We start from the raw sequence: 14,860 nt of genomic DNA on the forward strand, positions 1-14,860 counted from the left end.
CTCGTTTAGAATGAGCAACATCTGCCTCCCGAGGAGCGGCCGTCTCAAATAACTGGACTGGCGTCCGCAGACACGGATCTGGACCGGGCTTCTTCCCTGTCCTCCAGAGAGAGGCGGGCGGGGGGGGGGTAGAGGATAGAGAGCGAGAGAAAGTGAGAGAGAGACAGAGGGGGTCAGAGAGAAAGGGAGAGCGAGACGGTGGGCGGGAGAGAGAGAGTCAGAGAGAGAGAGAGAGAGAGAGAGAGAGAGAGAGAGAGAGAGAGAGAGAGAGAGAGAGAGAGAGAGAGAGAGAGAGAGAGAGAGAGAGAGAGAGAGAGAGAGAGAGGGAGGAGAGAGAGAGAGCAGCGCACAATGCGTGTGATTCACACGGTTATAACAAGGCCATTGACTCCGCGGAGTCGGAGCAGAGAGCGCGCGGAGAGCGGATGGGAAACAACGCGTCGCCTGCCGTTTACTTTATTTTATTTTATTTGTGCCCGTCGGGGGTTTTTCTTTTTCTCTCCCCACCTTCGCAGCCGAGAAGGCGTGTCTGAGAATCTAACGGACACTATTGTCACACGGGGGGACTCTAATTCCACAACAACACACAGCGCCTCGGCTGTTAGAAGCGTCGCAGGGCTGAGCGCTGATCTCGGGTTCACCTCCTGCCTGGACGGCGCCGGGGGGTTTCTGGAAAGGTTCGTTCAGGATTCTCATTCTGGTTTTATTCTGGTTTTATTTTGTAAAGTTGTTTAGCATGCTGCGGTGGTCTGGTACGTCTCTTTCTTTTTACATTTATTGCGTTTCTCTACTTCATTTAGTTTGGTGCGTGCGCGCGCGCGGGCGTGTAAGAAAAGTTTGGACTTGTCCGGCCAGTGGCGTTTTGACATAACGTTTAGAATGAGGTCACGTGTTTTTTCTCGCGCCGCGTCTTACTGGGTTTCACGCGGAGGTTTTGAGTATCTATGGCGCTCGCGACACCGTTGGGTTCCTCTCTTATGTAAAGGAAAATGAATCATTTGGGGAGGAAAGGGAACCGCACCGTTCATCTACATGAAGTTAAGACATGGCCTACATGGCCTGGGCATGTTCCACATAGCCCAACATGGTGACATGTGTGCGCCTGTTTGTGTTTATCTGGAGCCACAAGCGTAGTGAAGCGGGCCCACCTCTCTCTTTCTCTCTCTCTCTCTCTCTCTCTCTCTCTCTCTCTCTCTCTCTCTCTCTCTCTCTCTCTCTCTCTCTCTCTCTCTCGCGCGCGCGCGCGCGCGCTCTCTCTCTCGCTCTCTTCTTAAAGTGGAAAATCGTGCGTTTAAGAAAGTCGGACATTCACAGGTTGGACCAATTAGACGGCGCTTGGGGAGCGCCTTCTGCAACGAGTCAAAACCCGCCGCAAATAAGACGTTCCTTCCCTCAGCTGGTTTGATGAAACGCCGCCAACTTCCTCGCTTTTCCCCGGCGAGATGAAAAAATAGAGGTAATTAAAACGAGTGGTAAAAACACCACGCTGGGGCGGCATGTGGTGTGTGTGTGTGTGTGTGTGTGCGCGCGCATATGGTGTGCGTGTCGAGGTTATACTCGTTAACTAAAACTAAACTAAAACTAGGTGCGAAAAGACATTTTATTTAGTTAACTACATAAAAAACTAGACTAGGAAAACTGCCTGAAACGGAAGTGTACACTTACAAAGCTAGCTAGAATAAACTAAGAATACACAGAAAGCGTCTGTAGTCTTTGTCAGTTTGGTTAGATGTGTCAGCACAGCCAGCACGAGGAGACGTCGGTGCACAGTCAGACCGGGACGTGCGCATGCCTGTCAGTCAAAGCGCTGGGGTTGCATCGTAATACCTGCCCTGAGCTTCTTAAGTCTTGCCCCTGCAAATACCCCCAGATTATAATGAGACAAACCACAACCAAACCATTATCAAACCATGAACACTAAAGTGAAACGAGCAAAGCAACTGAGGCTAAACCGAACTGAAAACAAAAATTAAAAACAAAACTCTGGTGCGTGTGTGCGCGCGCGCGCGTGAGAGCGGGAGACCGTCTGACGTTTCAATTTGCTCGTCACGCATTGTGTAATTGAATCCACCGTTATGTTGCGCAGGACACAGAGAGAGCGAAAGAGACACAGAGAGAGAGGGGGGGGGATACAAACAGAGAGAGACAGACAGACAGAGTAAGAGAGAGACAGACAGACAGAGAGATACATATATACATATGTATATATAGACAGTGAGAGTTACAGAGAGACAGACAGATCGAGAGACAGACACAGAGAGAGATACAGACAGAGACAAATACAGACACAGAGGGATATAGACAGGTACAGACAGACAAGAGAGAGACAAATACAGACAGAGCGAGAGACAGAGACACAGAGAGAGATACAGACAAGACAGACAGAGAGACACATACAGACAGAATTAGACAAATGCAGACAGAGAGACAGCTACAGAGAGAGAGAGCTACAGACAGAGAGAGAGACAAATACAGAGAGCGAGAGACAGACAGAGACAGGTACAGACAGAGATACAGATAGAGACAGACAGAGAAACAGACACGGAGAGAGATACAGATAGCGACAGATACAGAGGGAAAGAGATGCAGACATACAGAGAGATACATATATATATATATAGAGAGAGAGAGAGAGAGAGAGAGAGAGAGAGAGAGACAGACAGACAGACAGACAGACAGACAGACAGACAGACAGACAGACAGACAGACAGACAGACAGACAGACAGACAGACAGACAGACAGACAGATAGAGAGATGCGGACAGAGAGACAGAGGTAGAGGCGTGTTGCCTCCCTATCCCTTCCTCTCTTCATCTTCACTCCAGTAAAATAATTGTTTGCGTATTCAAACAAACAAACCTCTCTGACGGCCATGCGCAGCGAGCGCAAATGGAAAGCCCAGAATGCAGCACGAGGCAAATAAACAAATTAGCCTCTCGGGGAAACCGGGAACGTTTCAGCAGTTTTCTCTGAAGACCAGAAACAAGTCCTTCTTTGGTTGCGAGGAGGTGGAGAACTCGGCTCACGACACACAGCATCCTTCCTCCACCTCCCCCCCACCTTCCTCCACCTACCTCCACCTGCAGAGAGCAGACCTGGAGAACGGTCGGACCGTTTACTGCAGCCCATTGTACGAAGCGCGGTCCTCAGCCGGCCAAACGTGTGTGTGTGTGTGTGTGTGTGTGTGTGTGTGTGTGTGTGTGTGTGTGTGTGCGCGCGCGTCTGCGAAACAGATTCAACCAATCAATCAAGCTGCATCTTTTATAGCGCTTTCCAGGCTTCACCCCCCACGTGGTCAACAGCCACGGTTAACACGTTGGACTACTTGACCCGGGGTGAAAGTTTCGCAATCGCAAAATGAGGATGACCAGCTCATCCTGGATAGGCTGTAAAATCTGAACTCGCAAGAGGGGAACGAGGTTTTTTCTTTCTTTCCTTCTTTCTTTCTTTCTTTGATATCAAAACAAGGAAAATGTGATATCGTTCTAAAACACGTTTTTTAAAAAACAAACAAACAAACAATTGATTCCACCCTGGCAGGCAGGCAGCATGACCAACACAAACGTGTGTGGGCTGTTTCTTTCAGGGTTCATCTACTGAGTCATTCGGTGGTATGTGTGCCTGCTGCCTGCTCATGCGGTGTCTTTCTACATGGCGACCTGTCCCGTTTCTGCAGACGCGTTACTCATAAACTGATATGCTGCATTGTGGGAAAAGTCCGTCACCTCTTCTTTCCCCTGAAAAGAACGCATAGATTTTGGAGAGGGGGCCCCCCATGTGCCCCCCCCCTCTCTCCATGTCTGTGTGGCCCCTGGACTCCAACATGTAAGAAGGCCGTCGAGTACAGACGCCATGTTGCCGCCTGGAACCTGACAGTAATCAGTCAGTGAATAATGAGCCGCTCTTTTGCGCCCTCGCCACCGACAGCTGTTTTTGGCGCGCGTGCGTGTGCGCGCGTGCGCATTTTTGCGCGTGTTAATTCTATGAGACGAGCGCAGCTGCATGCCTGCCTGTAGCAATTACGCTCTCCCTAAATGAGAGAGAGAGAGAGAGAGAGAGGGAGGGAGAGAGGGAGGGAGAGATGGGGGGCAGAGATCGGCACATATTATTAGGCGATTAACTTACTCAAAGGATGACCACATGACTTGATGTGCGAGTGGGTCTGCGTGTTTGTGTACGTTCCCTGCACACATGCTGTTTGAACTGTGTGTAATATAAACCAGCTTAGAGGCCTTAACATGAGCCTCTAAACTGGTTGTGTGTGTGTGTGTGTGTGTGTGTGTGTGTGTGTGTGTGTGTGTGTGTGTGGGAGTGGGAGTGGGGCGGACACCCTTGTTTACATCTAAGTCACATATTCTCAATGTCTCGCTGTCACAAGATGCGACAGATTTCCATGTAGGACTGTGGATAGTTATTAGTGAGGACGTTGCAGTGGTGACGGGTTTTTTTTCCTTTCTGCTTTGAAACTTGTTCAAGTCTTACTGGTGGGAATCCCGCCAAGACAAGTTCTCGGTAAACTTAGTGTTTGGTCATCAGTCAACAAATGTAAACTTGACCGAAACCACAATGAACTTTTATGTTTTCCTAGTTAGTTCTTACAAACACAGATTTGCTTGTATCGCTTCCTCTCTCTCTCTCTCTCTCTCTCTCTCTCTCTCTCTCGCTCCCTCTCTCACACACACACACAGACACACACACACATTCTCACAATCAGACATATGCTGTGTTCTCAGGCTCATATGTATTTACCCAGCCATGTGACCCAATCACTCCTCAGAGACCCTCAAAGGCCCTGTTGTGTTTTAATTACACACACACACGCACGCACGCACGCACACACACACACACACACACACACACACACACACACTATATACCCTTTAGTGTATGTACTCCATGGTGTCTGCTGGATCTTTACCCAGCGGTCTTTGCATGGTTAATTTGCTGCTCAATAGGTCAGGTTGAAAGGCAGACAACACACACACGCATGCGCACGCACGCACGCACGCACACAGTCGTGCGTGGATCCGGGGCTTTTCTTGTCGCATGTTTCTTGAACAGATCTCTGCTCTGTGACTGTGACTGCCTGAGTGATTCGTTAGTTGGGTCACAAGAACGTCAATAAAACTCGAGTCAATGACGCCTTTATTGTTTCCTCTGAGACGCTCTGTGTGTGTGTGTGTGTGTGATGCCACTGAAATAACCACTTCCTTCAACAACAATTCTTCGAAGGGTTTACATAAATGAACAGTTATATGGCCCTAAGAAACTACAAATCCCATCGTGTCTTCGCGACGGCGAATCTTTCCGCGGAGCTTCTGCGGCGAGTTGTTAAAGCGCAGACGTGACGTTAACCGCGGAGGGATTTGACTAAAGACATAGTCGCCAGTGGGCTGTCAATCAAAACAAGCGATAACGGCGCTGCAGCCTGCAGGCTTCCGTTTCCTCTGTTTTTTTTAAGCTAAAGATAATTGTTCCGTTAGTGAGCGTGTTGTTGAATGCCGTGTGCATGAAGGGCTGGTCTGTACAGAAGTACCGCCACGCTCCGACGTGCGACCGGCAAAACCGATAACGACGTGTCGGCAGCATTCATTCCGGGACGAGCTTTGGTGTTTGTTGAACCAGCTGAGATTTTATCGAGGCATCTTGTCACCGCGAGTGGCTATCGTCGCTGGGATCTCACCAGAATGATGTCACCCTATCTGCTATCAGAACGGGCCTTTTGTTACGCTAACACACTTATCTCCCCTTACTCGTATCGCTCTTTTAATGACGTCACAATAACGCCGCCTCTCTTCCTGCTTCTCCCGCCTTTTCGCAGGCTCCGCCCTCTCCCGGTGATGACATCACTGCTGTTACCCGGCAACGCCCACGCCGCCATGAAGGATCTCTCCTCTTCCTCCTCCGCTCTCACCTCCCTGCTCCACTACCCGTCCTCCAAGACCTCCGTCGCGCCCTTCTCCCCGTCACCCGGCGCCTTGTCCTCGTCGCCCGCGGCCCCCGTCCCCACCGTGCCCCTCTCCAAACCTCAGCCCTTCGCGCTCCAGACGGGCCCCCACCTCATCGCCAGCATGCAGCTCCAGAAACTCAACTCCCACTACCAGAGTCTGGCCGGGGCCCCCGGGGGACACCAGGCGTCTGGAGGTGCGGTGCAAAGGGGCTTCGGCGGCTCCGCCCTCGGCGCGGGAGCCCAGATCCTCGGGGTCCCCCCTGGAGGCATCGGTGGCGGAGGGATGGGCGTCAGCATCGGCATGGGAAACGGGGGTTCCGGCGGCGGGGGTCTCATCGATTTTGACCCAGTGGACGAGGAGGTTCTGATGTCGCTGGTGGTGGAGTTGGGTCTGGACCGTGCCAACGAACTCCCGGAGCTCTGGCTGGGTCAGAACGAGTTCGACTTTATGTCGGACGTGCCGGCTGGATGCTGACCCCCCGCCCCTGACCCACCTCCCTCCTCAAAAAAAGAAAATAAGAAAAAAAAGAAAGAAAAAGGAACACAAAACGTAAAACGAGAAAATCCAAATGTCGGCGGGTGGAGTGGAATGGATCCCTGAAGAGATAAAAGACTCGCTCTTCCCACGTTTGGTTCTTCTCTTTCCTCCTCTGGCGCGGTTGATAAAACCAAAGAAAGAAAGAAAAAAGAGAGAGAGAGACGCTACTTGATAAAGAACCGTCGCAAGGACGTTGACGATGTACTCTTTATTTTTATTTTTTGTTTAAACGATCTGCTCGGTCAGAAGATGCTAATGCTAGCGTCGCTGATGGATTGATTAAAGAGAAAACTTGCCTTTTGACTTTTTTTCTGTCTTATCATCACTTGGATGGGTATCTGCTGTCGGTGGGGTGGGGGGGGCGGGGCAACAATACTGTTTGTTTATTTCCTTCAGTCAGTCATTTCTGAGGATGCTGAGCAAAAGTTGTTGGGGGGGGGGATGCTGAGCTAACAGGGCGCCAAAACACGCTCGTGTTGAAACACCAAAACGTTCCGAGAAAATGACGTGACTAGAGGAGGAAGAGGTAACCCGGAAGCTCACTTGCCGGACTGTCAGGATGAGAGGAGGACCTTGTTGAACCTTCTCCTCCCCTCCCCCTCCCCCTCCTATCACTTCTTTTACTCCCGCCTAATGAAAAGGAGGGATTGGCCGGTGGGGTGGGGGGTTAACACACCTGTTGCACTTGATTGTCCCCCCCCCCCGTTTCTCATTCCCCTCTTCTTTTTCTCCGGGGTTCTATCTTTACTTTTTGTTGTTGTTGTTTTTGAGAGAGACACGGACACGTGTACAGCTGCGTAGTCTTATGGGTGACTCGTGGAGGACGACGGGCCTCATGCTTCCTGTTTTCTTAGCGGGCCATTATTAGACTAAGGCCTCATGGGAACCGGCAGCACTCGGCCGGACAGAGAAAGCGACTGAGAAGCAGTTATCTTGATTTACTCTCAAGTTGTTGTCTTTTCTTTTCTAACCCCCCCAACCCCCCACCCCCGTCCGTTTCAGAAACCCCAGATTTAGTTGAGGGGATATTTTGACATTTGTGAGCTTTGTGCGCCCGACGCTGTAAAACCGTCTTCTCCTGAAGTCGTTTCATTTCAATACAAAGTGTCCAAAGTCAATTAATTACCCTTGCAAACCCCGGTCCGCCCTGCTCTTATCATGGAGAAGTTGAGCAAGGTTCACAGGCTAAACGGGAAGAGCGACGACATTCCCACGTCAGGCAGCCACGTGAACGCCCGGGTAGCGTAGCGGTCTATTCCTTTGCCTGCCAACACCGGGGGTCGGCGGTTCGAATCTCCGTGCTACCTCCGGCTTGGTCGGGCGTCTCTACAGAAACAATTGGCCGTGTCTGTGGGTGGGAAGCCGGATGTGGAGACTTGGGTAATTAGCCAAGTACAATTGGGGAGAAAAGGAGGGAGGGAGGAGATAACGCTCCCATAATACCGGACAGTCCTCCGTGTGCCTCTGAGACAAAAGTGAACGCGTGTGACGCGAATGTGAAAGCTGCAACCCTTACTTGCTGGTGTTCAGCTACCTTCGGCTATATGTGTACGGAAATCCGAATAGCAACGCTACGTACCGCTGTTGTAGCGAATACCACCGACTGCCATATAAAGATGGCGAATTGTGGCTGTCCGCCAGTGACGTCACGGGCGGACAGTTTCCCCCGCAACATTTGGGCGGCGTCTCAGACACACAGAAGCTAGCTCAGTATAATGGCTGCTATCAAAGCGTCATCCCTACCGAATATATTTAGAGATCATTCTGGAAATCGTGATTATCTCCCTTTAAGAATACGTGGCGCGCCCTCCACGGGCAGGTGTGCTGGTAAAACGTGCTCTCCGTCTTCTCCACAGTCGTCACGGCCGTTTGTTTGCTTTGTGGCGGTTGTCAGGACCGCCCTCGACATGCAGATGTCCCTGCGTGAGAAAGGCCTTTGATCGACAGCTACACACACAATAACACACGCATCTCCCTCCGCTAAGAGTCCAGCTGTTGTACCAAACTAATGTGGGTTGTAGGATGGGGGGGAAATGCTGCAAAGGAGGTTGAAGCCGGGTACCCCAGATACCCCTTCACACCCTACAGGGTTTATAGCTCACTTGCTCGAACTGGTGACTTGAGAGGTTTGGGTGGTGATCATCAGAAGGAAGGACAAGTCACTGTTCAAGTGTGTATTCCCCAAGTATGTCCTCAACTAACAGTGCCGTTGTCGTGACGTTTGAAGCGACACTGGTAGTGTTGCAGCACCATGGACATGGACAGGTGTGTGTGTCTGTGGGAGGGGGTGTCTGTGGGGGGGGGGATCTAACCTATATCTGTCATGGTGGGGAGAAACAAGAGTTGGACTAGGCAACAGGAACAAAGGCCTTTCACCTCTACCCATGCACTGTCTGTCATCTGGGTTCGTGTAGACCTCACACACACAGACACACACACAGACACACATACACACACACGCACACACATACACAAGGCCAGAGGGATGGTATTTCAGCAGGGTAATGGGAGTAGCAGCCGTGAAACAGGCACTTGTTCGGTCCCACACAACCTTCACAACCTTCACAAGGTTTTATAGGGCATCGGGGTTCTGTGTGTGTGTGTGTGTGTGTGTGTGTGTGTGTGTGTGTGTGTGTGTGTGAGAAAGAGAGAGCGAGAGAGAAAGAGGGAGCGAGAGAGAGAGAGAGAAAGATGTTGAAATAGAGCGTGAGAGTGACAAATGGAGAGAGAGCGCGAGAGAGGGGAGGTTGTGTGTTTGAGGGTGGGATAGTAAGAATGGGACAGATAGTGTGTGTGGAGGGGAGGGGGAGAGAGAGAATGACTTTGAGAGACTAAATTTAAGTGAGAGAGCAGAGGAGTGTGTGTGTATGTGTGTGTGTGTGTGTGTGTGTGTGTGTGTGTGTGTGTGTGTGTGTGTGTGTGTGTGTGTGTGTGTGTGTGTGTGTGTGTTAGGGACGGGGCGGGGGATGAGCAATAGGTAACCCATCCACAGGAAGACCACTAACTGAGGAAAAACACATGCCAGACCTCATTAATTTATTTAGATTTTGGAGAACATGGACAGGTCCTCTTACACACACAGACACAGACACAGACACACACACACACACACACACACACACACACACACACACACAGCCCCACTACCTGGGTTTGATGTCGCCGACAGTCTCAGTTACAGCCAATGAAGACAGCTGACGTGCACCAGTTCTTTCCCCTCCCCTTCATTTATTCCTCCCGTTCTTTGCTTTAATGAAACGCGAGACGAGGTGATCATTGATTAATGAAAATGTGACGATGGGCTGATGTAACAGCTCCCCGTTTTTCCGAGGGTCGGGACAGGTCCAATTCAACAGCCATCTCCTTGTTATCGGAGGAGGAAACAAGGCGAGCTTTTACATTTCTTATCTCGTCTCATTGGGTTTTCTCATGAGAGAGAGAGAGAGAGAGAGAGAGAGAGAGAGAGAGAGAGAGAGAGAGAGAGAGAGAGAGAGAGAGTAGCCACAGAAGGTAGGAAGCGAGGACAACAACCGAGAATAAACAACCCAATAACTTCTGCCCTTCTCGTTTGTTTCTCCGTTATCCAAACATGTCACAATAACATTCGTCACCTTCTTTCAAGCCCCCAACTCGGACACGCCCCCTTTTCTATGCATCACCCTGCGTCAACGTTTCGCCTTCCATCCAGCTGCGTGAACGGTGTTTTAACAACGTCTGGAGACACCCCCCTCCCCCTCAACCCCCCACCCCCACCCCCCAGTCCCCAAATCCCAGGGATGTTGCCTTGTTTGGCGTACGTCGAATCGCTTGAATTGTCTGAAGTCTTTCATTTCCTCTGTTCCCTGACCCCCCCTCCCCCCGCCCCCCCCTCCAATACAGCAGATTAACCCTGTCTGAAACCTTGGGAGAGGGGGGGAAAAAATCTCTCACAGATATATCATTTCAAGAGTGGAGGGGGGGGGGTCGGGGTCGAAAGCGTTTGCTCAAATTATCCCGTGTTTGTTTGTGCACCGCGAGCAAGGCCGAGGTCATCCCAGATGACCTTTCATTCATATACTCACATAGTATATATATACATGCACCCATTTTACTGCCAGCGCCCTGGTGCCGTGAGTTCCCTCCGTCTCCGCGGTGCTGAGGGATATTTATACAAGGAGGCGACTTCACCTTACACGCCGGCTCAAGCCGAGTTTACCCCAAGGCTCCTGCAGCGTGTCACATGGCAACAAAGGGCCCTTTCAAACCCGAGAGGCCAAAACAGTGAAGCCAACAACACTGTAAGAAAACACGGGAAAAAAAGAGGAAAAACAAACGCCAGATTACCGAGTTATTTGCTCTCGTTTGGCTCTTATAACGCTTATTTGGAGACGGCCCTGGTGACGGTTTGCCGTGCCTCGCTCCGCTGACTGTATGACTTGTTTGTGTGCAATGTTGACGAGACGGTTGAGCAAACTCGATTTGAGTTGACCCTCATTTTTTACAGTAAACGTCCTGAAGCAAGTCCTGTTATTATGACGGGACGGGTACACTGTCTCGAAACGAGCGATACCGCTCATCTGCTGGCGGAGTAAGAAAAATCTAACAGCAATTTCTCGAAATAAGCATTGTGAGACATAACCAAGAGAAAATACCTTGATAAACTTCTTTTTGTTGCTGTTGCAGTGACAGCATAGTAAACAGCATTTGGTACTATACAGGCTATATCAAGTTCAGCTACTTCCTTGTTTCTTACTCCTTTGAATGACATGAATGTTTTCTTTTGCAGTCCTGAAGCAGTGCAAGTCGACGCAATAGCATCAAGACTAATTGATTCGTTGCCTTGTTGTACAAACAACATTCGTACAACTTCGATTCCATTTCGTCTCACGTCGTTGGTTGCTATCGTTGCCCCAAGCGAGTTGCTGTGGATACGCCACAGCTTTTTACTTTTTTTTGATCACAAAGAAAAAAAAAATTTTGGTTCAAGGGCAAAAAAATTTTTTCGCTTTGTGAGAGGCTTGTGTGAAAAATGATTTTCTTCACTGATGTCGAGGTTTTCTCACTGTCCCAAACGTTCACATACCTTTGACATATATGTTGACTTTTTACTTTCTGTACTGTATTATCTTTCCTTTGTTTTGTTTTCAAATGATGACATGTACTATATCACACAAAGATGATCTTTTTTTTTTTTTTATTACAAAAAGCACTTTTGTTCTTTGGCCCTCACTTGTACATCTATAAATATATATAAATATGTATATGGCTAAAATCCTATTTGCGATTCCTTTTCTTACTTTTTGTTACTTTCTGAGTTTGGGAAAGTCAATACCGACTTGAAATACACACACACACACACACACACACACACAACTTCAATTTGTCTAAGTTTACACTTCACACATACATACATCATCCTGCTTTGTCGTACACAAGTCTGGCATACGTTTAAACGGGTCAGAACATAAACTTTGAAGGCGATTTAAACGTAATTTTACAAACCGTTCCACGTGTTCAATACAGACATAACATACATGAAGACAATACAAACAAATATGTTATTTGTGTTGAGGTCAAAGGTGAACGGCTGCTTGAAGCAGCGGGGTGGATGCAGGGTTGCCCATTTAAACATACCCAAATTCATTACAGTGGAAATAAATCCCATTTGACAAGTAGTTTCTATACTGTCAAGTTCACAATTTCCACTTTCCCCTCGGGGATGAATAAAGTATTCTGGTTGTGATTCACATCAGATCAGTTCCAGATAGTTTCAACCGACCGACTTGCCCAAACAGCTATATTGCTCAATACTGACATCTCGTGGCGCTCTAGGAGAACAACATGTGTCCCTACACGTAAAACCAATGTTTGTAATCTGCAGTCACTCAGACATGAATGTGATGACAGGCCTTAGTGAATTTGGTTGATGCTCCACGTGGCTTGTGGTGACTGTAGCTTATGATATCAATAACTCGGCATTGTCACTGTAGCTGAAGATCTTCCCTCGAAACAATAAAAAAACCCACATCTACTTGGTCTACATGAACATAAAATGTGCAGCCGTATGTTCCTGAACTAGAGAAAATGTACGTAATACCTGAATTTTTCGTGGCCACCTCTTCAATGCAAATTTTGTTTTATTTTATTTTAGGCTCTGAAATCGTTACGTTCACTTCCCATCCGTCTCCAGACTTAAGTGGAGGTGGGTGGGGAGCCTTTGCTATCTAATGGCGATAATGCTCATTAAAGACACTCAGAATGGGACTTCCGGCGATGACGTCATACCGAAAGGCTCAAGACCGGATAGCTCCCGACCAAAGTATCCTTAAATGTAAGATTTAAGAGCCATATCTGTAATCAAGTTTGATACACAACGCAGGGAGTGGTTGGCGAACATGTCCAGCATAGAAATGTCGACTAACGCCACAGAAAGGCAAAGATCCCAGAAAAACGTCACTGTTGGCGACACAGTGGAGGCTAATCCTAGTTTTCCAGTAGATGTAACTGCTTTAGTAACGGAGATGACAACCGATGTCGCGGCTATCATGCAAGAGAAGATGTCCATGTTCTCCAGCAAGTTAGATGTCACCACGGCTGAGTTAGAAAGCGATTCACAGCCGTTCGGAAAAAGCTGGAAGTCACATAACTCCAATGCTGAGGACGTCATAGCCGACTGGGCGACAAGGCTAACGGATCCAGAAACCAAGCTAGTGTAAACTACTAATGAGACACGTTAGTCCCTAGCTAACGGGTCTGACCCTTTAGCCGAGCGGTTAGCGATGTCGCCTTGTGGTGCAGTACACCCCGTATTGAATCCCGCACCGGGCAAGAAAACAACCGGTTACACTAGCTACCCTCGTGAACCGGCTGGATGATCAGGAGGCGCGGTCCCGCGGGGATAATATTCGGATTTTCAGTGTCAAGGAAGGAATTGGAGGGAAGAATATACTGTCCTTTTTTTCGAAACTTGGCTGCCGAGGCTCCTTAAGATGGAAACCAAAAAGAAGAAGAGGCAGGATTCGACTGGACAGGTGCCGCAGAGGTCTCGGCCGCCCTAAAGCAGGTGTGCCCCCGCGCCGTCATTATGAAGCGTCACTACCTGGCAGACGAAATGAAGATGCTGGCACTCAGAGGGAAACAGAAGCTAGAATACGAAGGAGCTGAGATCACCATCCGACACAACCGAGTCTAGTCACGAAATGTATTTGATTAAATTCGTATGTATTTAACGAAAACGGGTGAGACTCGGTTGTCCGACAAGACAATCCCACCAAATGTCCTGGAAGTTCAGTGCGGTAGTATGTCAGAAACTGGTGACCAAAAACCTCAGGTTCAGGATGCAGCACCCGGCGGCCCTCTTCTCTACATGCGACAACAAGGATTTTTCGTTTGACACACCAGAGGAGGCTACGCCCAGGATCCCGTGAGTAAACAAACTGTTAGCAGGTAGCTAACCGGAAAGGGCGGGTGTATGCCGAAAAGGCTGGGCTAAGCCTATAAAGCTCTAGAGAATGATTTGCCTGCTCAAGATGAACGCTGTTAAGGTGACTTGGTGCTCGGGAAGTTTGGGCCGGGAGCGAGGGACCTGACACGGCGGCTGCATCTGCTGAGTTGCTCGCGCTCACAACACGTGTTGTTTGCTCCCGGACCCAAGCAGCGACTGGTTGTGTATTTTCACGAGGGCTGTTTTTATTCTGTCACCAGTGGCACGTTTGTTTGAGTCGAGTTTCTTGAGTAGTGAGTACATGTGGTTGTACTTACACTGTTTGAATACAGTCTTGAAGATAATCGTTGCTGTCTTTGAAGAGGTCTTTGCACGCATCTCCGTTAGGGAGATGCCTGTGCTGGAGTATTCACTGAAGCTTTGTTTTTGTGTTTTTGTTTGTTTGTTTTTTCTTATCGTTGATATTGTTGTTTTCCTGCCCTCCAGTTCCTACATCGGTAATTCTGATACTACATCACCACCTGACTTTGTGTGGGTTTTGATGACATAAGCTGTAATGAAAGCTACGAACGGCAATGCTTGAATTTAAGTGAGAGGCTAAATTGCAAGAGTTATTCAATTGACCAACTAAAGCACACAAATAATAACTCTTTATTACTACATCTAAATATTAGAAGCCTAAATAAACATCATGACGGATTAGTTTTTTTTATGTCCAGTAGAGGCCGTAGTTTTGATGTAATTGGCTGCAGTGAAACTTGGCTCAATGATAGGTCTTAGGTAGACTCTGCAACACAGAGCTGACAATGTGCCCAGCAGCACTCAGGCCCAACGGAAAGAACACAAACACCTGAGAGAAGCTCTAAAAACCTGCGGCTACCCCAGTTGGACCTTTGTGAAAATTGCAACACGTTCCAGAAAGACCAAGCGGGTGAGCGATGAGGAGAAG

General features: G+C 48.8%; 1 protein-coding gene across 2 annotated transcripts; it reads left to right on the top strand.

Moving 5' to 3' along the window:
* The first annotated feature begins 339 nt into the window (after positions 1-339).
* cited1 (Cbp/p300-interacting transactivator, with Glu/Asp-rich carboxy-terminal domain, 1) lies at positions 340-6,830 on the top strand. Of its 2 annotated transcripts, none has more exons than XM_056300630.1 (2): positions 340-677; positions 5,822-6,830. In XM_056300630.1, exons 1-2 carry the CDS (start codon positions 352-354, stop codon positions 6,423-6,425), a joined length of 930 nt encoding a protein of 309 aa, XP_056156605.1. In that variant the 5' UTR covers positions 340-351; the 3' UTR covers positions 6,426-6,830. The 2 variants fall into 2 exon arrangements, with proteins under 2 accessions (XP_056156605.1, XP_056156606.1); XM_056300631.1 differs by lacking the exon at positions 340-677 and adding an exon at positions 1,308-1,456.
* Positions 6,831-14,860: the final 8,030 nt, after the last annotated feature.

This window comes from Lampris incognitus, chromosome 20 (genome assembly GCF_029633865.1).
Source record: "Lampris incognitus isolate fLamInc1 chromosome 20, fLamInc1.hap2, whole genome shotgun sequence".
NCBI lineage: Eukaryota > Metazoa > Chordata > Actinopteri > Lampriformes > Lampridae > Lampris > Lampris incognitus.